The sequence below is a fragment of the Pocillopora verrucosa genome, chromosome 4 (genome assembly GCF_036669915.1).
Source record: "Pocillopora verrucosa isolate sample1 chromosome 4, ASM3666991v2, whole genome shotgun sequence".
Classification (NCBI taxonomy): domain Eukaryota; kingdom Metazoa; phylum Cnidaria; class Anthozoa; order Scleractinia; family Pocilloporidae; genus Pocillopora; species Pocillopora verrucosa.
Genome location: NC_089315.1, coordinates 23,597,286 through 23,620,260, shown reverse-complemented (window position 1 = coordinate 23,620,260; position 22,975 = coordinate 23,597,286). Strand labels below are relative to the sequence as shown.

Below are 22,975 nucleotides of genomic sequence, written 5' to 3'. Positions count from 1 at the left end.
TTAATCACGCCGTTGGCTCACTTGTGGGGCCAAATCGGGAGGAATAGCGCCTGCTCAAGGTATGATAGCAAACATCGCAAAGAAAAGTGATTTTTGTCAACAGGCCGGTTACTTGTAGCTGATTTCTTGAATTCCTAAAACAAATCCGATGACGAGGGCTCAATTCGAGTATCCACGGACAGCCATGAAATACGGTAAGTTGTCAAGTAAGGAGGTTATCACTCGGCCAGCCGGGGTTTCTGCTTCAAATGGATAAGTGGTTAATGAACAAGAGTGAATCTTTACAGCAAGAGACAAATCAACGCTGATTACCAATCGTGCATAATGTTCTCCACTAGTCCATTTAAGCCCTAAACTGTAAGAAGGTCCGTTTGTTTTAGATGCTGAAGACAGGACTTCAATTTCGTTCACCTCTATCTCTTCAACTTCCCGATTGGCTCTGACAAACAGAGTCTTCACGCAGATTTTCCAATCAAAATTAGGCCTCGGAAAGAACCCTCGTCGCTTTCCAAAAACAGTCTTACTGGAAATCACAACCATCTTAGAACCAGATAATTCCTCACATAAATTGAATATCCGTTGGCTCAGAGAAATTATTAAGCTACACAAAATATTAATCGAACTTGTTCGGCTTACCAACTTTCGTTCCTTTAAAGAAACTACCCTTGTCGATAAGTGCTGTCTTGTAGGAAGGCCTCATTTTTTAACTTTAGAAGCCGATCTTCAAGAAAGTTTTCAACACTGGTTTAATATCAATGACCTCCTAGTGGTATGGCCCTTTTAGTACGTTTCCTTTATTTTCATCAAGATCGTGTATGGACAAATCCAGCGATCGAAGACAACAACTCATTTTCTTATCGATCTGCCGTTCACCTGATGGTTGTTTGATTTGTCTTCGTAATTTATGGTGATTTTGAATGAAAAAAAAAAGATTAAAGACTACCAATTTTGCAAGTTCACTTTCAATTTTCCAAAAGTAATCCCCACCTTATTTACTGAAATTGTACTTCAGTACTACCAAAAGTAATCCCCACCTTATTTACTGAAATTGTACTTCAAGACTACCAATTTTGCAAGTTCACTTTCAATTTTCCAAAAGTAATCCCCACCTTATTTACTGAAATTGTACTTCAGTTTAGATGAATTCAGTTCACATGAGATCCCTATGTCAGTTTGTATATACTCGGTTCTGGTTCAATGATCCACTCTTCTGGTTCATTATTCTGTTATTAAAATTCTTAACGCTTCACTGGATGGCATGATCCGGCTATGCGTTTAATCATAAATATGGGATTTTTGGTGGCTACTACTAGATTGTACCTAAGTAAGTTACCAGGTGAATAAGTATTCGCCAAGTGAGCAGCTTTTACCGATAAGCTTCGCTGAAATATCTTGAAAAAAATTGCCATTTAGCTTGTATCTCAAATATAATTCCATATTGCTGAATTGTAACTATTCTGTGGAAAATTATGTGCTTGCAGATGAGATTTGTCGCAAAAATTAAAAGAAAGAAAGTAAATTTAAAAGAGGAATACTTTAAGGTAAAATACCTTACCGCTGGGAATGAAAAGAAAGGTACATTTTACATTTTTTCCGAGCCTGAGTGGAATGGAGGGGGTGGTGGGGGAGTGGAGTAGATGCTTGTGGAGTCCCAAGTTGGGTTTCCTTCGAGCAAACTGACAATAACAATCAGAACTTTCTTTAATCAGAAATTGTTTTAGAACAGCCCTAACAATTAAGAAATACCTAAATCCTCTTCACCAGTCTTTCATTTCATTAAGCAATATGGCAATATCTTCTCGAAATGCACTGAACAGAAATTCCAACAGCTTCCTTGGTTCGTCAGTTTTGTACTTGTAACTTGACCCTTCTAGTCTCCATTGTTCCTGGGACCAAAGACTGTAGCTGGGAAGATCGTTTGCACTAGTCTCCATTCTCCGACGCGCTATTTCCTCAAATTGTTGTCCGGCTTGACTCAGGGACGTCGTATCTTTCACATTAACATCTGTCAATATTAAACTCTCATTTGGAGCTATTGAATTAAGCAAAGCTTGAACGTAGATGTTCCATAAACTTGTTTTCTCGTCAGTCCCCTTGTCTTCCAGTCCATGTGCCAAGGCATCTGAATATTGACAAACTGTTGCCTTACCTTCCTTTCTTAAGGATTTCTGAACGACTTCTTCCATAGAAGGATCTTGGAAGAAAGTGTCCAAGAAGCCACTTAAAAGTAGGTCGGTAAGAGTTTTTTTGCGATAAATTATATCAATAAAGTCCTCTTTCAGTTTTGTCAAACATTCTTCGAAGTTATAAACGTTCATGTTGTCGACGAAAGATAAACCATCAAGGAGAATGGCGATTATACTGGCAACGTTTAAAAAATCCATTTCTTGAGTAACTGAGGAAGGGAAAATGTTGTAATCTGCGTAGAAAAAGCTTCGCATTTTTCTTTCTTTCAAGTGATCGACAAGACTACGAAGAATGTTGAGGAATCGCTGGCTTAGATTGTTTCCGGACCACTGCTCTTTTTCAGGGTACAGCTGCCATTCAAACAACACCAGCGTTTTGAGGACATAAGAAGAAAGCAATCTGCCGGTGTTTTTCAAAGAATCAGCCGCTGATTCGACGAAAAAAAACCAAAAACCACTATCGTTTGATCTTCCTTTGAATTCGGTAGTATCAGGAAATACGATGTCACGCAATACTTTCAGTAACCTAAGACACTTGGCTTGACCGCTGTCGAAGCCAAATGTCTGGCGAAATAATCCCTGCTCGAGGCACGAGTGCGAGCAACGTAGACAGAAATTTTCTGGTCGTAAATCGGCATCCCAATCAGCAAAGAAATTTGGCTGAACTTCCGTGAGCATGTTCCTGTACTAATCTCCCAATCCCTTTACCTCCTTTTTGACATTTACTTCGTAGACTTCCTTTGAAAAGGAACGATGCTCCTTAACAACGGAGCCGGTGCTCATTAGAAAGAGGGCCCGCCTATAGAAGCGAACAGCTTGATAATCTGGGTAATTTAGTATTATCAACTGAGTCGATAACGTAAATTGGCTCCCGTAAAAATTTTTAAAAGCTGACGTTTCGAGCGTTAGGCCTTCGTCAGAGCGATTGAAAGAATTGTGGTTGTGTGTGGGTTTATATATGCAGAAAATGGAGCTACGCTGTTGGTGGGAATATGGTGACGAGAAAACAAGAAAAAATTAGTTGAATGAAAAGCGCTCGTTGATACCGTGAGGATTAAGAGTGTCGATTAACTCAGTTTCCTTCACATCCTCTCGCTCTTGGCCGCTTATCGTGGGAGATCTGGGTACTCGCCTGTCCCTTAGTGTTTAGGTGCATCGTGGGATACAAATTGTGAAAGCGGAAGTGAAGGAATACTTACGAGCCCTCGATCGACAGAGTTTGCAGAAAATGAAACATGAACCTCGACGACTTCAGCCAGTCTAAAAGTGACGGGGATAAAGATGATTCAGTCCTTTCAGGAGGGTCCATTCATAAAGATGAGGCAATCTCTTCGCTCACCCCACTAGATCTGTTTCTACATGACTTGGATAAAAACATTGCATTGATACCTCGCTGCCAAGAGGTTATCGACATCCAAATGGGAGTTGAAAACCTTATAAAAGATCTTCTCCTGGAAGTAGAACAGGAAAATCCCTTCTTCAAAACAACACTTATCAATAGTGGCAGTTTCTATGAAGGCACAAAAGTCGAAAAACCGAATGAGTTTGATTATCTCGTTCAGCTCGATAATTTCTCTGAGCCGAGAGACATTCAGTACGAAGAATTAGCCAGTGCTTCAGTTATTGTGATTCCCAGCCAGTCGAGTTTTGATAAACTACGAAATCTATCAACTAACAAGAAAGTCCCAGACATAATTTCTTGTTTCCAATGGAAAATGCACGTCAAGGGACCGTTTTATGACATACTCGATGAAAAGGGGAGTGGGTATGAGGGATATGGATTGCGTGTTATGGAAGACTTAACCAAGCACGGTCCTGCGTGCAGTTTGAAGCTTCAATGGATTGGCGGAGAACGCTACAATGGGTTAAAAATCGGGGTTGATTTGTGCTTAGCAGTAAAGATTAACTTTTCTTCCTCCACCATGGACTTAGAGCACTGCACAGAGATTCCAGCTGATGTCATGCAGAAGACTATTTCTGAGTCAGTGCCTTATTTCTTTGCTGTTAGTGACTATAAGGTAGCTAATTACCCTTCATCAAATTTGTTGAAAGATCAACTGGGAAATTCGGGTTCTAATGAGGATTGTTTTCGTCTTCGTTGTTCCCAGTCGTGTCTTGAACAGGCGCTGTTCCAACATTTTGGCCTTGAAGGAGGACCAACCGTGTGTTTAAGGGTACTCAAGGTGTTGCGTGACATATCCACTATCGTTAGCCTTGCTCCATTCGAAAGGCAACTGGATGCTGGCTTGCCAAGCACCAGATTACAGGACTATTTAGGTATTGATCTTCCACTGGAAAGCAACGGTTATTTTTCTTCATATGCGTTTAAAACTTTAGTGTTACATGAATGGAGTCAATACCCAGAAAAGAAATATTGGTCTGGAAGCTGTATGAGTGACCGTGTTTCTCAAATACTAGATCAGCTTCTTCTTTGCGTAAAGCACGGGGGTATGCGAAGTTTCTTTTATTCAGATTATAATGTTTTACCCGGAGATTACGACGAGATGTCACAGGGGCAGGCTGATGCCATCAACTCAATAACCATCCTGCAGCACTGGATGACATCAAAAAGAAATGACACTGATTACAATTTCAATGATTGCCTCCAAAGTGTTACAGAAGATTCAAGACTTGCATGTCATAAAATAACGTTTACAAATTTGTCAAAGCAGACACTTGCCGAGACTTTAAAGCTAGACCTGGAACTAGTGGTAAGTAAAGCAGCTGGAATAGAACTCCCAGATCGAAATAAAACAAGGCAAGCAAATGAACCATTTTTTATTAGAAAAAAAAAAGCAATTCAAGATCTGCATTGGTTTTCACTTGCGCTGCACCACCACCAAAAACTTTTTTGTCACATTTACATTCAAGCCTTAGTTGAAAAAGTTGCCCCAAAAGAGAAGTTAATACTATTAGACCCCTGTCGTCGTTTGCTAGACAATGAAGGCTTCATCAGAGCATTAGACCTTTTCAAAGAAGTAGCTGTGACTAGAATGAACAGCCTTGAAGATAATTTACCCAATTACAACATCTGGACAAAGGAATTTAAACCGGGTGACAAAGAGATAGCAAATTTTGTGAAGTTCCTTACAGATATCTTTAGAAAAGATCTTCAGATCCTGCTTAGTAAACTTTGAAATAGAACTTGTACACTAATGTGCAGAAGCTCAAAGTAAATAGACATGGACATGATGATTAAGTCAGGAAAATTAAGTCAAGAGAATGAAGTAGAGGCCTTCTTTTAAACAAACCCATACCTCTTAAACAGGAGTAAGAATACAGAAATTCTGAGCCATATGCATCAAATTCAGTTGCCCAGGCCTACTGTGACTTCAAACTGTGAAATACTTGATTTAAACAACCATACAATGTTCAATAGATGATACTTCTCCATTTGAAGGAGTTGTCACACAACCTAATCATTTTGGGTCTGTGATTACTCTTTGTGCTGGAGTTCCTACTAACCTGGTTGAGACACTCCTTAAATCTCTAGCCTTATCAATTTAAAACCCTAAATTTTGTTGAGTTTTCAAAAATATGGTTAATAAATGCACACCATTGCCATTTTATGGAAAGTTAAGTTTAATTACTCATAAATCTGTAATACATGTGTAAAAAGCCATCTTTACTGGGAGTCACTCAGTTCTGCTAAACACCATCTTTAGATGAATGCTTATTCACTATTTTAAAAGTGAATCATTTTTCATGTCACAAATGACTGGTCTGAAATCAAATGACCAAGAAGTGAATGATACTTCCACATTCACTACATTTCTTTCTCTTGAAAATGATTCCAACAGTCTCCACACAAGTTAAATAGTTAACAGACAGTGTAAAATACTTCCAGCCACCTGGGAGGTTTCATTCTGGACCACCTCTCTATATTTGAAGGGGAAAAAAATTGAAAATCAGTCATGATGGCCCATGAAACTAACGCATGCCCATCCTAATGGGTTGGTTAACTTGAAGCTTCAAAATCTCCCCTTGAGCACTAAAACTATTGAAGATTAGTTGTACAAATTCAAGCCCCCTAGGCAAAACATTTGTTCAAATCCCCCACCACCACCCTCAATGTTTCTGTATAAGGTGAGATTAGTGATCATGACTTTCTTAAAGACCTTTTCTTCTTACCTATGTGCTCACAAAAGAGAACTTTTTACCTTTGAACACCTCCATATCAAAGGATAAAACAAGTTTATTCCATTGAAAAAGATTTCCAAGTTCAAGTTCAAGTTCAAATTTGCCACCCCATCCAGGCTAGGTTCAAACTCCCAATCCCTAATGCCCCAGATATGCTTGACAATCAATTAACCATGGGTTGATGAAAAGGGGGGGAGGGGGGGAAGGGGAGATGGAATTTGGGTATTTGAAGTGATCAGTGCATGGGTGGATAACATGCATCAACCAAAAGTCTCAACCAGACTTGTCCCTTAGTTTATGATCCAGTAATCCCCAACATTTTTCACACACTTATCTTGTTACTGGTCTGATTTCTTTTCAGTCCCTTATTTCCAGGACAAAGGACCTTGCATTCCATTAAATATCACCTCTGCTGAATGATATTATTATGACCCCTTCTTTAATCTATACTACATGTGCATGCTTGTCGACAAAAACTTCAAAGGCTATTCTGTCACAGTCGCAAGGGTTGTCAGTAACAGTTTGACATATCAGCATATACCACACAGGTGAATAGTTCTTGTCCTGCCTGTTGACTGGCTAGTTGAGAGGTGAATAGTGAGTACTATTCACCTTCAAGCAGCCAAAAGACAAGATTGTGCCTCCAGAGTTTAATTTCCAACCATCATTCAGTATGTTGAGATAAATAAACTACTTTTTTTATAACTGTGTGGTATAAACTAAAAACTGTTATTCACCTCAGTGTCAGTGAAAGTAATGGATATTTTCCACTCCGTTTCACAGCTTGATAAAAATCCACCACTTTTCACTTCCACTTTGGTGAATACTTGTTAACTATGGCTGTCAGCAAGTTCCAATAAGCCATTTGCAGGGTCTTACAGGGTGTACTTTTCAGAGGGGTTTCTTACTTAGTAAATGCATGTGATTTCCCTATTGTCAGTTTCTTTCTGCATCAGCTCAAGAATGTAAGCATTAATAAGGGACTATAGGTTCATGAGTGGGTTCAAGATGGTTATTTATTTTCACGACAACATTTTAGAAAGACATTGTACACCCTTTAACATTCCTTGTGCTGCAAATTTTCTAACAGCTTTGTTATCTCACAGATATGCGAGTCCTGACATCCTTCCTCCCCCTGAATTTTCTAATTGAATGCTCTGTTTCAGTCTCCACCCACCAATTCAAAATTCAAAATTGTTTCATGGGATGTAGATGATTCAAAAACAATAAAACAGATGATAAATGCAAATACAAAATACAATTAACCTTGAGACAATTAGCCTCAATATTTTGCCCTATAGTAGATTAAAATACTTGATTAGCCCTCTTCTACAGAAAAGTTTATAAAACTTAATTTATTTGGGAGATTTGGTAAACTTTGCAAGAGATTTGTAATAGTTGACACAAATGCTTTGTATATGGAATCTCTCAGGGACATAGGGAAGTGAGAAACATGTCTGCATATTCTTACACTATCCTAAAACAAAAGCGTAGTCCTAAAGGCGATCTTTTCTTTTAGCCATTCTTTTAAACGAGAACTGGGCTAAACTTCAGAATACCCCGCAACTCATTTCCGCCTCACTTACATGTGTCGGGAGCTTTGAAGATCGAGGCTTAACACAATAGACGCTATTCTTATTCAATGACATGTAAATCAGTTGCGGGGTATTCTGAAGTTGCTCCGAGAACTGTAATTATAATGAACAATGAGGTCATGAAAAGGAGGTCCTGCTGCAGTGTCATTTCGAAAGGTTATTGTTTCTGTGAATAAATGGAAAATAAAGTCATTGTCCTAATGTGCCAATTTTTGTGAAGAAGTCCCCTTGTTCTAGTGTGCCAGGATTTTAAGATCAAACATGTAGATAGTAAAGTGAAACTATCAAAATATCGCATCGTAAAAATTTCAGCTTGATATGATCAGGCTCACCTCAATATAATCAATTTCCTCTTGGGTTAGAAGTCTTCTTCTGTATCTTGCCGGTAAACTTTGATAATCGAACGACTCATCGGCGGTCATAGAATTGGAACTTGTCGGTCGAGTCGCTGATTCTGCTGGTGTTGCTTTACTAGTGATCGCAGATAAAACTGACGAAATCTCCGGTGGTCTGTGTGATGAACCGGCTAGTGGTATGCAAAACGGAAAGAGAATCTCTAGGTTTGTTTCTTTTGTTAATAAAAAGAGATATAATTCTCATTTACTTACGTTCCATTTTTTGTTTTGCTCTGTTTGGAAATCTTATACTTGGTATATGTTTTTTCACAGTTTGAAAAATTCTCCCGGTAGCGGACGCCATTTTGGGTCCGAAACCTACGCAGGGTGTTCTGGGATTCGTAGTCTCGAAAGTTATCGAATATATGCCGATTGTAACTCTAGAGTACGGAAAATCGCCGAACATGTCTGAAAAGTTTCCAAAATGGCGGACGATAGTGCAAGTTCTGGTGATGCAGCTGGAGAGACGTGGATTCCAGCTTCTAGAAGACCTGATGGCACATGGCGTAAGGCTCGTAGAGTGAAGGAGGGTTATGTCCCACCAGATGAAGTGGCAAAGTACGAAAGTAAAGGAAAACAATGGGCCAATAGTTTTTCGAAATTACCGCCTGGTGTACACGAGGAAGAAAACAAACAGCTCACGAAAAACCAGAAAAAACGTAAGAATAAAAAGAAAGAGGGGAGTGAACATCAAAGATGTGAAGTCGAGGAAGTTACGGAAAAATTGCAAAGTGCTACAGTTTCTAGAACCGCGACTGCAGCGGGCACAGTATATACTAGCAACCCGGACGATCTAAAATTAAAACGTGTCAAGAATCTCAGAAAGAAATTGCGACAGATTGAAGAATTACAAGAAAAAATTGACTCAGGAGAGGTAGTAAATCCAGAAGCTACACAATTAGAAAAGCTTTCGAGAAGGGAAGAGATTGAAAAGGAACTTGTAGAGTTAGAACAGGAAGCATGAGACACTGAATGTTTTGATAGCACCACAATAAGACTAGCTTCAAAGAAGATTTGCTACTGTTTTATTACTGTTTGAAATCAAATTAAAATGCTTAGAGTTTTATTTTCTGTGCTCACGGATTGATTAATTGTGAAGGTGGTAGTAGGGGGTTAACGGGTTTGGATTAAATTGGCAGAGTTTGATTCTGAACGCAGACTTGGGTACCCTGTGTACCCATGATAATTAACAATTCAGTAGAGATGAGCATGCTTGTCTCCATATTTAGTTACATGTTGATAAAACTCCCTGAGTGGATGGTAAGTTTTGGTGGGGAAGGGCAACCATGTTTCTGATGTCTCTATTCCTCCAACTCTCTTGAAACCAGGGTGGGGAAATAAATATATGTTATTTGCCGGCTGGGAGGTCCGTATGGTGAAAAACTGTGACCGAGGTCTTGAAAATACTGCCCGAGGCCGTAGGCCGAGGGCAGCATTTTCAAGACCGAGGTCACAGTTTTTCACCATACGGACCGACCCTTAGCCGGTAAATAACATATATATTGTTTTTAAACTTGACGAAATTCTTTCCGAAAGAACCCGAATGATTTATGGCCGTAAATACGGCAAGATCTTCCATAAACTGAACACTTTTTGAGTGAGTAAATGGTAGTTAAAATAGAGGTGATGCAAATTTAAGAGAGATGCCTCAGTGAAACATTTTCATTTCCGTAACGATAAAGGTGATTTAAAAGGCTTCCAAACAAACTTTGAAACATTATTTTTACAAGTATCTGTCACAATCTGACACCTGTCAATTAGAGAGCGCGCAAGAAAAAAAAAAGCGTAGGAACATTTGAAAACCAACAGAACTAGTTTGGCAAGGACTGTCACGACAATGTTTTCTTCAAAATCAGTTCATGATCTGACGGAAAGTATTATTCACTCTCATCGACCATTCATTCATGTACGAAGATTTACCTCTGTTCATTAAGTAAACGGCGAGGAAAGTAATTGTGAGTAAATTCAATTTTTTTATTTTGAAGTTGTGAGAGTTTGCTCGTTTGTTTGCTGTAATGGCGTGTTTAACTCTGATCTTTCCTTCACAAAAACTAAATTCGAACGGCACACTCCAACGAGACACAAGGGAATGTAATGCGGCCTTTTCTCAAAAAATTCCTTCAATTTCTGTTGTGCAATTTAAGGTACAAATGTCCAAATTGAACGGAATTGGAAAGACTCAACAGGAGCGTATATTTGTTGTAGAACTTAAATTAAAACTTCGCTCGCTCTTTCACTATGAACAAATTGCTCGAGAAAATTCAGATATTAAATGAATGAAAGTTCCATCGTTCAGTTTAACTGTAAACAAATACCTCACGTTTCAACTTTCTGGGTACTTTTTGTGAACGATTAAAATTAATTGCAGACGGTTTTTAGGCCGCTTGTTAACCAACGTAATGACACTATTGTTTAGACAAATTCATTCTGAAACCAATATTTTTCTGTCAACCAAAGTGATTTGATAGAGAGAAAAGAGAGGATTCATAAGTTATTTATCGGCTTGAGGTAGTGACCGACGTGTTTGCTTAAAAATACTGCCCAGCCGGAAAACGAGGTATATTTATGAAAAAATGACAACGAAAGTTGGGATGTACTCGGCGACTCACGAAAGCGTTACCGTGGCCCGTGGGCAGAGATAGGAAAATACTGACCGGGTAAAGAGCCAATCAGATTGCAAGATTCGTTACCGTGCCCTCTAAAAAAACAATAAGATTGGATATTTACCTCAACTTTCAACCGAATCCATGAATCCATGTTGTTGCTCAAGGTGGAAATGATTCTCTCATAGTCAATAAGATATGAAAGTTGAAGGCTTATGAGAGTCAGATGGTTAACAGTAAGCTAGCCTGTTCACATTCATTCCCATCTCAAACACCTTGCCACTTCAGAGCTTGATTTCACAGATTCAACACTCATCACTTTAAGATGCACTTTATAATGCCACTGAAGAGTTTCCCCTCTTAGTATAGAGAATTGGGATAAATGCTGAATAAGCTGGCAAGATTGGAAACAGGTCAGTGACAGAGTCCACCAAGACAGGCTCATATTTCATCCTGCTCTGCAGCTATTGGACAAAAGGGAAAAGGAAAAGAACAAAAGAGTAGTGAGGAATGGCCTTCACCCACCTGTGTGTGTCATGGAGGCTCATTTGACTCCAGCACAGATAAGGGTACCTAAATGCATTTACTTTGGCCGACAAAACATCAATTACCTGGAACTTCCTTACAACAGAGGAAACAATACTTTTATTGAAATCCATCATGAAAATTTTTATCTGTGGTCAGCTACATGTGCAGCATGATGTCTCTCACTACACTAAATATTTAAAAATTATTAATTCTATCATATATATTACATTCGAGTCATTCTCTTTCATATTTCATTTATAACATTTCTTAGAAATAATAGAGTGTTTTTGTGCTCTGACATGAATTACAAGATAATAGTAAAAAATTAAAAAACACAAATGAAAATATGAAACATCTCTTTCATGGTAACACAAAAACAGATTCTAACCAATTTTGTCAAACAATTTGTGAAGAAAAAAATCTGATACTTTACAATCATTTTTAATAACCCTTCAGAGATACTTTTATGACATATCAGTAATAATAGTAATAATAATCATAAAAATTACAATAATCTTCATGCCATGTGATAGTAATTTTAAAGTTAATTAGATTGACCTACATATGCTGTGATTTGGAATAATTTCAAGTTAAAATGAATTCAAAATAGTTTGATTTCCATTGCATTCTCTCAAGGATTCTGATAATGTACTAGGAACATACTAGAGAAATAGATATCAAACTAGTTTGAAACCACTTTGACTTTTTACCTAAAACATACAGTGAAACTTAATAATCACTTTACTATGCAATTCACAAAACTCACAATCTTTCATACATTTCTCTCAAATAAAATGAAAAAACAATTATTTCATAAATCTAAGTATTTAACTTCATTCATAGTGGTATTCAATCATGTTACAACAGTCAAACTTTCCTTTGCGACCACCCATTATAAGCGACCACCTCTTGTTAGAGACCACCTCTTCAAAATACCAAAAGTTTCTGAGTCAAATCACTATAAATAGAACCTCTTGTAATCCACCACCTCTCATAAGTGACCACCTCTTGTAAGTGACCACTTTTAGAGATGCTTGTTTCCAAAATCTCTCACAAACAGAAACTGAAAACTGTTTCATATGATGTCAAAAAAGTGGAGCTAGCAGAATTGTTCCCCAAAATAGCTTTACCACATAAATTCTTGCTCGTGTCACATTTCAGCAAAAATTTTGACAGCACCATTTGGAGTAACCAAGTCTCTTTAATGTGAATTGTCCCAAACACTGTTTTAAATAATTTGTGAGATAATTTGCTGATAAAGAACCATATTGTCATATCTTATTCTGATATATATTACAGATAGAATAATTACTAATCAGATCTTGGAAGTTAAAAGATTTAATTGACTTCAATTAATGTTAATCATTTGATTTCAAAATTCCTTATTTCTTGAACATAAGAAACTGTCAGAATGAAATCAAGTGCAGAGCCCTACAATTAATTACTAACCAAAAACATGTATTATTGATATTTAACCCTTTAGACTTGAGATCTAAAGAGTAATTCTCTTCTTCAGATTTGGGAAGAATATTTTTGTTGCATCATGATCACGCCTTCTAAGGGTGCAAACTTTGTCTATTCTGAGCTCCTCTTTGTAAATTATGTTATATCAAAATTTCATCCTCCTAATGATAGGGTTGTCTATTCTTGTTACCCATTTGCTGATAATGTACTGATAGTGTGTAGAGAATCTCTGTACCAATCATCTCTGGGAATTAAAGGGTTCTTGTCAAACTCAGAAAACCATGAACACCTGAAAGACACCCCAAAATTGTTTATCCTGTTGTGACAAAAGAGCTCCCACAAGTGACTAACTGTGTGGATGATAAGGACATGTGAGCATATATCAACATAACAAACTACTCATCCATATTGTGTTCAGTAAAGATATATCGCCTGATAATTAATCTGTATTGCCAGCCCTCAAGGTTTTTCTGAGTTTCACCGTAGATGTTGTACCCTTGAGCATGATATCATAAGCAAGATGAGACAAAAAGGTATTGTACTGGTTGAATAACTTGGGCCAGTAACAAAGTAATTATTTTAATCAATAAACATATATTGTAAATTCTATTTGCCAGCTTGATTTTCAGCTTGAAATGACTGAAGAGAGAGTGGAGGAGGCAAAGAATCATGGGACAATTGGTGAACTGTTCTGTCAGCACTCTGGTAAGTTAAACCTCCCTTTGCTTCCATTTGTCTGAGAATATAAGTACGAATACACAAATAAACAAACAACTTTAGGCTTTCATTGCCATCCAATAGAAAAAACTGATTTCAACATGTAACAGATTATGTCTCATTTAGACTTCACATAGGTTTTTGAGAGAGAACATTTAAAGGAAACCTAATGAGCCATTTTACAGTTGTGTGCTTAGTAATTTCAAAAAGAGGGCAATGTGGACATTCAAAGCTTTTTTCAAATAATTATCTCTCCCAGTTACTCACTAACAAGGCAATAATTCAGTGATTTGGAACTATTTTCACAATGCAATAACTGTTAATAATTATGTCCCCCACATACTTCTTTTGCTATTAGAATTAAGTTATGGATCAAACATTAGCCCTTTGACACTTTTTTTTCTTCTTGTTATATTTCTTCTTGCAAAATAATTAAATAAATATACAAATGCTGTCAAGTGAAATCCTGTCTGGGTCACTCTGAATGACAGGAATGAGGATACCACAATTCTGGTGGACCTTTTCCCAAGGGAACACAACTTTAGGTTCCCCCTACTCCCCCTCCCCACCCCCCCCCCCCCAAACAAATAAATTTAAAATTTTGATCTGAGACACATTTTTAAAGAGTCAGTTGCCATATTCCTGAGAGCATTATTCACTGATTTGATGTCAACCTTAATATGCAGTCAAACATCTTCAACCAATCAATCACCTTGTAAATTCGTCATGATTATCAAAGCCATCTACATCAGGATTTGGCAAGTTTGGTTTCTGTGTCAACTTTTCTGTATCATCTTCACCATCACTGTCTCCTGTGGGTACAACACTGGTTGAGCGCCTTTGCTCCTTTGGTGAGGATCTAAAAAAATTATTAAATCAAAGTATCATTTGGTCACTGGTTTATTCACTGTACAGGGTTGAATGAACAATTTTAACTCAGAGAAGCTTGTGCCCCTATAATATCCAACATAAAAAGGTGGCATTGAGGTTCCAAGACTTATTTTATAGGTCCTAAGTCAAAATTTGATGTTTTCATGTATTATTCAACACAGCTTGCCCCAGATTGTAGTCCACATTGGCTCAGGGAAATGCACTAAATGTCACCCACCTTTCCAAAAGTCCTTGAATCCCAGACCTTGCTGCACACAAGGAGGCACTCAATGATGCAAACAATCCTGATTTTCTATGAAAATACATTAAACAAAAATTAAATAACAGCATTACAATGCCAGAGTCTATTTCCAATTCTTCCTTTTTTTAAGAAATAAGTTCAGTTACTAGTCACTAACAGTTTCACATATATTTTTTGAGAATTATCAGTTTAAATTTTCTATCTGCAAATAACTTTAAAATGCAATATGAGTAATTTATCTAACCGTTCTGTTTTATCCTTAGCTTTGTTTTCTTTGTTTAGCAGTTGATTTTCGTTAGGTGTTTCATCCTGATCAGACTCGACACTTTCCATCCTATGAGAAAGAAGCTTCCTTTCTTCTGCTTTTGTCTGGCAAAGGGAAAAAAGAATAGTAACTGCAGCAGCTTTTTTTAGACACCACAGTATGCAAAAGGAAAAATGAGCACAGAACGGCATTGAAGGAATGGATTAGGTGGATGGGGGATACCTGTACTGATTTAGGTGGAATCAAAGATGCTTAAGACTCAGGAAAAGAAGAATTAAAGCTGGAATTTGCCTGTCAGGATCTGTATCAGCCACAATTCGTCAAGCTTTTAAACCATCTGATTTTGATCATAAAACCCTTATATTACAGTACAGTGTAAAAAGCTTAGTAGTCTTCTGACAACCTGATGGCCAGACAGGAAGGTTCCAGGTTTGACTTATCATGGGAAATCCAGACTATTTTATTTCTCCCATGCTTGTAAAAAATAAACAATATCTCTCTTTATTCAATTAGTTATGGTTTTATCATCCTAACATAGATTAGAATAAATGATTTGGAACACCCTAACAGATAACATATGGGGCCATGGTAGATTTGGAAAAAATAGCTGACCAACACTGTCCAGTATATCTGTTGTAGCTCAATTTTATCCTTGGTTCAAATTGTTTTTGGGTGTTGTAATGTATGATAATGAATTTGAAACAAAGGAAAATAAATTTCGAACCAAGGATAAAATTGAACCACAACATACGCATGAATCTATAAAACTGTTGCTTCTAGTCAATCACTTATCCATGAAAGTACACACAATGTGGGGTTCTTCAAAATAAACACGAAGGCATTGAATATTACTAAAAACAAGAATTGTAACATCAGACTTCACAAATACTGCAACAAAGATCTACATTAAATTATCAAAGCCACCAACAAGTAAATTACATCATTCTACAGATCAAAATTATCAACAGCAAATAATTCCTTTTTCCCATTTGGTTTGAGTTCCACAAAGGTCATTGAGTGAAAACTACTAGACATTATATATCTTTTTTTATTGCTCAAATGAACAAAGACATCAACATCTTTTAAGATTGCACAAATGAATAAAGCAGGTAACTTTCTGCTTTGTATTTTTCCCTTTAATCGAGGCAGAATTAGAATCTTTTGGTAATTCAATTTTTCAATATATATTTCATTTCACTATCATGTTTTTTTTTCCATTATTTTCATATTAAAATTTTTACCAGTTCAAAAAATTTTTTAACTCATGTAATTTATATCCACTGAAAAGTAAAAACTGACTTGCACCCAAAACATCTCTGAGAGTTTCTTTAATTTCTAGCTATCTACAGTAAATAGTGAGAAGAAGAAAAAATGTATTAGCCCACAATAAGGATGAATTAAAATGTTTGAAGAATTCTACTTCATTGATTCAAAATATATCTGAGATATAGAGTCAGATGCTTAACAATCACTATACTGTTTACTATCAAAATAATGTGAAAACTAATTTTAAACAGATTGATCTTGGTAATTCAAAACGGTATGTCTTACAAAAAGAAATTTGATACATGAAGGGAAGAAAACACTAAGGGTTAACGAGTGCTTATCGATAAAAAGGAAAAAAAAGGGAAAAAACACAAAGAAAAACACAAAATGGTTGATTCTTAAATTTAACCCACCAGTCGTGATGACATTGTTTCTTATCAGAAAATGAAGGATCCAATAGTAACTGAAATCTTCTCTCAGTGATTGAGACTATTTTTCAATGGCATATGACAATAATATTCATTATATTGATTCCCAATGGCCCTTACTAGGGAAATATTTTTAACCTTGAGCTCTTTAATGATCGAATCAGCTTTAGTGAAAAAAAAACTCTACAGTAGACACATTGTCCACCTGGTCAAAACAAAATATGATTCATATTCAAGCTGATGCATAAATAATTGTTCAGGAGGATAAATATTTTTCTGACAACTTGACAGACACACTCTATGTAATATGGAGATTTTCATTTGGTAAAAAAGAAATAAAGTTGGCAAATCATGCAATATTTGTTTAAAAGTCACTATGTTTTTGACAAGAAAACAACAAACCAATCAAAATACAGCAAACTTTACACTTCCATTTGATTAAATGTCAATAATGGCTTACAAGAATTTCCATAACACAGTAGTGACATCTGAATTTACATAATAATGTTTACTTTAATATTGTACAATCTCTGGGCTGTAATTTTCCTCACATATTGAGTTCATCTTAAAATTATTTTTCTCACATTTTTTGCCAAATGTGAGAAAAAAAAAATCAAATGTGGGGCAAGTGTGAAATACTTTAACACCCAATTCATTACCTGCAACCATAGGACCAATTTTGTTGATCTTACTGATTCTAAAAAAAAATCACTGTGACAAATAATGTCAGTAATAATTTCATGAATAATTTGGGACAAAACCCATATATTAAAACCACAAATGATTAAAATTGTAGAAGACGACATTCATTCAACAATATTCGGCTTAAAAGCCGATGTGTATGTCTTAACATTCCTAGAATTTAAAGGAACAATTGCAATAATTCATCCATTTTTGGTGTCCTAAATACTAATCTTCAAACTCACATCCTTGCCTTAAAAAGTTTCCTAGATTGTGTTCTCATATGCACTTCCATTTTCCAGTTTCAAAGTGACTTTAATATTTTTAGTGATTCCATCAATATTCAAAATTTAAAGTAAACATCATCAAAAATTCATTCAAAAATTTATCAAAAATTCATCAAAAATTTATTCATGTCAAGAAAAATTGACAAAAAACAAACGCATACACCTCCGATAAATGACGAGTTGAAAATAAATATCTATATGTAATCTTTGTAAAGTAACTCTGTATCAGCTTGAGAAAAACAAAATCAAAATATTTACCAGTTTTAATTATAATTATAATAGAAAGTCTTACTTGGAAGAAAACATTGATGCAAAATGGTCATAAATTTGGAATCGTCCATGAAATTGAACATAGCTATGAATGGCAATGTAATCTTTGTAAAGTAACTCTGTATCAGCTTGAGAAAAACAAAATCAAAATATTTACCAGTTTTAATTATAATTATAATAGAAAGTCTTACTTGGAAGAAAACATTGATGCAAAATGGTCATAAATTTGGAATCGTCCATGAAATTGAACATAGCTATGAATGGCAATGTGAACGCATGTTGAAAAAGAAAAATGGTATCACAGTGACTCACTAAAATCTCACATCAGTGGAAAAAGTAGACCCTTGTATTCAAAGGCTCAAAGCCAAAAAAAACCCCACAAAGAAAAGGTACATTTTATCGTTTTGCAATTGGTAATGACAACCTTCCTTTGGTTGGTTGGTTTCTTCAATATAATAATCAAACTTAAATTTTTCTTTGTGCTTTATTTCAGCATTCAACAGAGGCACAAAATCTCTGTGCTGCTGCCTTCAAGGTCAAGCAAAATAAGTTGTAAATAATCTTCAAACATATCTGGTTCATTACAAGAACCCCACAGAAGCAAGCCATTCAATCACCAAAACATAAATGTATGTAAGTCTTATCATATGTCTTACAAATTGGAAAAGCCACATGTTTCATTGTGAATTTATGATTCATACTACAAACAGTGTACACATATTGATAATGATGGAGAACACTTACAGTAAAAATTGTGGGTATTTTATCTTTGTTGGCCACAACTGAAGATATTATTGATCAAAATACAGTTAAAAACTAGAGTCTGTGAAACATGTTTTCAGTGGTCTGAAGGTACATGTAATAATATCAATTACTGGCATGTGGGAACCAAACGTAAATATTTTGCAATAAATGGCAATGTGAACAGGATAAAAGGAACTGTTCCATCTGATTAGGAATGCATGAGCTATAATTAATTTCTTAAACATTCCTTTGATGCCAAATGTAACCAAAAACAGTGCAAACTTGCAATGCAACTGAAGAACAAAGCTTTTTTGAGACTCTTCCCAGGAATAGATCATCACAAAGTCCTCATGCAGTCAACATTGGTTTCAAAATTTTCAATTAACCCTATACACCCCAACATAAGTATCCATTTTCTCCATACTGTTCCTTACACATTTCCTTTAGTGCTGATAAGGAGAATTCAGTTCACAGTAAAAGCTTCTTAGGTTGGTGATCATTTACTTTATTCACATGATCTCAATGAATGACTCAGCAGTATTACTGTGTGGAGAAACTAGATTCTGGTCACTCTTAGGGTTTGAAGGTTTAAGGCTTGGAAAGCTTGGAACAACCATATTTACATGTAATTGGCCCATCAATTCAAAGCTTTCATTCTATAAGGAACAGGGCAAGATGGTGACACACAATATTATGTAGGAACTATAGGAACATAAACATGATCACAGCACTTGGAAGAGTGATCAAGCATTTAAGAACATGATTTAGCAAGATAGGAAATTCTAAAATCAGTTGTTCATCAGAAAAATTTTCTTATTGGATGTGGCAAAGATCTTGGAGAGGATTGTAGATACCTAAAGCTACAGGATATGGCAAGATTTCTCAAGAAGTCATGACACCACATACATATATCAATTTGAGGTTTGAAGCATTAGTAAGCAATATCAATCATAATTTTATGATTAAAAATTATAATAATTATTATAATAATAAGAAGTGTTAAGTCACTGTAATGGTTCCAAGTATCAAAAGTACCATACCTGGGTTTTAAAAACATTTCAACACTAATGCAGCAGTTAAAACCATACCATTAGGCATATTGTGCAAATCAGAGAGTTGGAGGTAGTGATAAATTGTAAAGCAAAATCAGCATACCAAGGGTAAGTTTCTTGGGAAAATGTGGTGTTGCACACGCATCAGTAGGAGGTATAAAAAGATCATTTAGTTTAATCAATTGAGTTGATGATATAAATCTGCCGCAGTAAAGAGTTTCTAAAGCTGACAGTTTGAGTGTTAGCCCTAAGTCAGTGCAAATAAAGGATCTGTGGGTTGCATATGGTCTTTATACATATACAGAAAGGTAAAAAACACAAAAACAAATTAGTTGAATAAAATAGTTGAATAAAGTCCATGTTACCAGAGACAGTGTATTCAAGTTTGGTTTATAGCTTTGGTAAGTCTAATTCAATCAATAAACCTCTCTCGTAATTTCTATTGTGAGTTGAAATGTTTGTTTTGATTATAATCCCAATACTTGTTTCACCCTTTGACCCCTGACTAGCATCCAATTTCTCCTTACAATATCACCACTGAATCACACATTTATGTCAGGAAAATAAAAGAAATGATTACCAACTTAAGAAGCTTTTGATTGCTGAGAGAATTCTCCTTGTCAGCACCTTAGGAAATGTATCAAAAACAGTAGGGAGAAAACGCACACTGATGTGAGGGTGTAAAATGTTAAGAAATAAATTATATACTTCTTGTCTTGGTGACATTAAAGCAGATTGCCATGTGGGTATTTAAATAGAAGATTCTGAACAGCCAGCTCTAAGAGAGATCAATACTGCGTAAAAGCTAAAGGTCTTACACTTATTATAAGTGATAACTGATTTGACTTCAACAGGAAATTTTGGTATTTTTGCAAATTAGTCACTAACAAGGGGTGTTTGCAGATACAACTTTGCATAATAAAACCGGTGAGTTTTGTACCTTAATCTCACTTGAGAACACAAGTCCATTTGAAGAAACATAAAATCCATTTCGGAGCTTTCCTGAACCACCATAAATAGGATGCTTATCATTCAGATCTTGTGAGACATCCAATGCAGAACCTCTCCCAAACCTTGATTCTACCTCTGTTCCCAGGCTAAATAGATGTAAAAAGTTCCTCCGCCAAGTCACCTCAGTAGCTTGAATAGTTGTCTTTCGAAAGAAGCTGTTTTGCAAGCTTTCCCACAAACAAACACATTCCCTCTTTGCTAGACTTCCACAAGCACATTCAGATATAGTAGGATTGTTTCCCAAAGAAAGAGGTTTATCATTACAAACAAGTTTTGCCAAGCAAGGGACATTAACAAGTGCTTCAAGGTCCTTGCACTCTCTTTCATCTTTAAGTTCTGTATCAGGGAAAGTGTTATCAATCACAGATTTAACTAGGTTGATATCAATTCTTGTAGTTTTTCTGTTAAGCTGATCATATTGCTTGAATGGAGACCACTGAAGGTTTGGCTGAAGAAACAAAATTTTGGTTAAAATAGTACACAGAACAATCTTAACATACTGTACTTAAAACTCATTGACTGATAGGACATGCACTAGTTAAAAGTGTTAGGTAATACAGATCTCTAATTAGTGTGCTGATCATAATGATTTCTCCTTGACTTTCAAGGATCGGTTGTGCAACAACTTACAATCTATGTTGCAGCTTTCCTTATTTCCACTTTTAAACTAGAGAAACAAAAACACTTAACATTGGATAGTTATTTCAACTTACACATCCAAGATTTTAGCCTCTAGAAAAGCTATACCAATTGTACCAAATGAAAACTATCAAAAAACTAAGGTAGCTCTGAACTACTAGTAAATACAGAATTTTGTAACTTTTGAAGGAGGATCAATCTTGGTACACTGGATACAATTCAGCAATAAAAAGGGGGTATTGATTAACTAAATTTTTAGGTACAGGATCATAAAGCTTAAATTAAGGGTGTTTTGAAGAAGATGTACTATTGTTATGGTAACCCTGTAAGTCAAAGAAATAAGAAAAAATGATTAGGCATTTTTTGGACACAATTTCTGAGGATACAAATGAAAAAGTGTTAAAGCTGCAATGCATCAAGGAATTGGTGTTTAGAACTGACAAAACCATTTAGAGCCACTTTCATATATAGATTTAGCCAAGGCTAAAAGCGGAGCTCGCATTTTTTTTTCCAGCACATCTCAAGGGCACAACGCCTTGCCCCGGCCAGGACTAGAACCTGGGTCATCCGACTCGGAGCCTAGTGCACTGACCACTGGACTACTGGACAAAGCCGTGGAGTTGGCGTGCCCGCAGTGCAGTTGACCACACATGTTAAAAATAGCACCTTGTACAGTCATACGGTCATACGGTCGTACAGTTGTACATCCAAATTTTTTTGGCTTGAAGGGTTACTACTATTTTGTATAATTATGGGGTTACGCTCTGCAAGCTCCACTATTATTTTAAGTGGTATGAAGCCTCAAGTAATCTTGAATCAGAGTTGGATAGGATATTTACAGCCTGAGGGGAAGTGGTTATTTCAATGTTGTTTATCAAATCCTGTAAAACTAATCTGAGCAAGCATGGCCCTGGATAACTGAATATCACTGAAATTTTTGTTTACATCCCAAACCGTTTAAACATAATTACCTTCTTAATTTGACACCTTGGGATGACATTGTAATGAGAAAGTGAAAATTTCAGGCAAAATTTCGTTGTTGTGAAAAAGAAGCCGGGTGAAGTTGTCTTCCGATGAAGTTTGGAGCAATCCTCTTTGCTACCTCCTCCTGACATGGGATTTCCATACTAAATTGCAGCTCTCTGTTGTTTACAGGCTACTTTATTGTGGTTCGTAGATTGTCTTTCGAATGTGCTTTTCATATTAAACCCACCAGCTGTGAGAACTTGTGAGGTATTTATCATAATACGACATAAAATCATCTAAATCTAGCTCGATAACAATCAAAATAAGTGCAATAACTTTGGAAACAAATTCATTTGTCAAGGCTATTGTCAAAATGTTATGCATAGTTAATCAAAGTACTCACTTCGGATTCACCCTTTTTGTCGTTGCCCTCGAAGCCATTATCTTCATCGATGATGCTCATTTAACTGGCTAACCTCCTCTTTTGAGCTCTTTTACATCGTGTCCAACGATGGAAAATTAAGATCCTTCACAAAAGTCTCACAAGTAATCGGTTTCGAATGGAAATAACTTGACACCTTCACCGGTCACCTCGGTCACCTAATC

The 22,975-nt window shown here is 36.2% G+C and overlaps 4 protein-coding genes across 4 annotated transcripts; 1 reads left to right on the top strand and 3 right to left on the bottom strand.

The window, feature by feature from the left end:
* Positions 1–1,733: 1,733 nt before the first annotated feature.
* LOC131774984 (uncharacterized) lies at positions 1,734–2,868 on the bottom strand. Its single transcript, XM_059091084.2, has one exon. The coding sequence runs from the start codon at positions 2,862–2,864 to the stop codon at positions 1,758–1,760; it is 1,107 nt and encodes a 368-aa protein (XP_058947067.2). The 5' UTR covers positions 2,865–2,868; the 3' UTR covers positions 1,734–1,757.
* Positions 2,869–5,748: 2,880 nt separating this feature from the next.
* On the bottom strand, positions 5,749–8,658 carry LOC131774986 (alpha-ketoglutarate dehydrogenase component 4-like). Its single transcript, XM_059091085.2, has 3 exons — positions 8,530–8,658; positions 8,254–8,447; positions 5,749–6,065 (listed from the first exon to the last, which is right to left on the bottom strand). The coding sequence occupies exons 1-3, from the start codon at positions 8,618–8,620 to the stop codon at positions 6,048–6,050; spliced, it is 303 nt and encodes a 100-aa protein (XP_058947068.2). The 5' UTR covers positions 8,621–8,658; the 3' UTR covers positions 5,749–6,047.
* A 61-nt stretch (positions 8,659–8,719) lies between these two features.
* LOC131774980 (partner of Y14 and mago-like) lies at positions 8,720–9,387 on the top strand. Its single transcript, XM_059091080.2, has one exon. It carries the CDS (start codon positions 8,741–8,743, stop codon positions 9,278–9,280), a length of 540 nt encoding a protein of 179 aa, XP_058947063.2. The 5' UTR covers positions 8,720–8,740; the 3' UTR covers positions 9,281–9,387.
* A 2,154-nt stretch (positions 9,388–11,541) lies between these two features.
* Positions 11,542–22,973, bottom strand: LOC131774977 (uncharacterized). Its single transcript, XM_059091076.2, has 6 exons — positions 22,773–22,973; positions 20,694–21,212; positions 15,005–15,129; positions 14,737–14,811; positions 14,341–14,487; positions 11,542–13,647 (listed from the first exon to the last, which is right to left on the bottom strand). The coding sequence occupies exons 1-6, from the start codon at positions 22,830–22,832 to the stop codon at positions 13,518–13,520; spliced, it is 1,056 nt and encodes a 351-aa protein (XP_058947059.2). The 5' UTR covers positions 22,833–22,973; the 3' UTR covers positions 11,542–13,517.
* Positions 22,974–22,975: the final 2 nt, after the last annotated feature.

Excerpts from the sequence above, each read along its gene's own strand:
- LOC131774984 (XM_059091084.2), bottom strand. The coding sequence starts at position 2,864 with ATGCTCACGGAAGTTCAGCCAAATTTCTTTGCTGATTGGGATGCCGAT.
- LOC131774986 (XM_059091085.2), bottom strand. The coding sequence starts at position 8,620 with ATGGCGTCCGCTACCGGGAGAATTTTTCAAACTGTGAAAAAACATATA. Across the intron at positions 8,448-8,529 it reads AGCAAAACAAAAAATGGAAC|CCGGTTCATCACACAGACCA; the intron begins GTAAGTAAATGA and ends GCATACCACTAG.
- LOC131774980 (XM_059091080.2), top strand. The coding sequence starts at position 8,741 with ATGGCGGACGATAGTGCAAGTTCTGGTGATGCAGCTGGAGAGACGTGG.
- LOC131774977 (XM_059091076.2), bottom strand. The coding sequence starts at position 22,832 with ATGAGCATCATCGATGAAGATAATGGCTTCGAGGGCAACGACAAAAAG. Across the intron at positions 14,812-15,004 it reads GCTAAGGATAAAACAGAACG|AAAATCAGGATTGTTTGCAT; the intron begins GTTAGATAAATT and ends GTATTTTCATAG. Across the intron at positions 14,488-14,736 it reads ATTCAAGGACTTTTGGAAAG|ATCCTCACCAAAGGAGCAAA; the intron begins GTGGGTGACATT and ends TAATTTTTTTAG.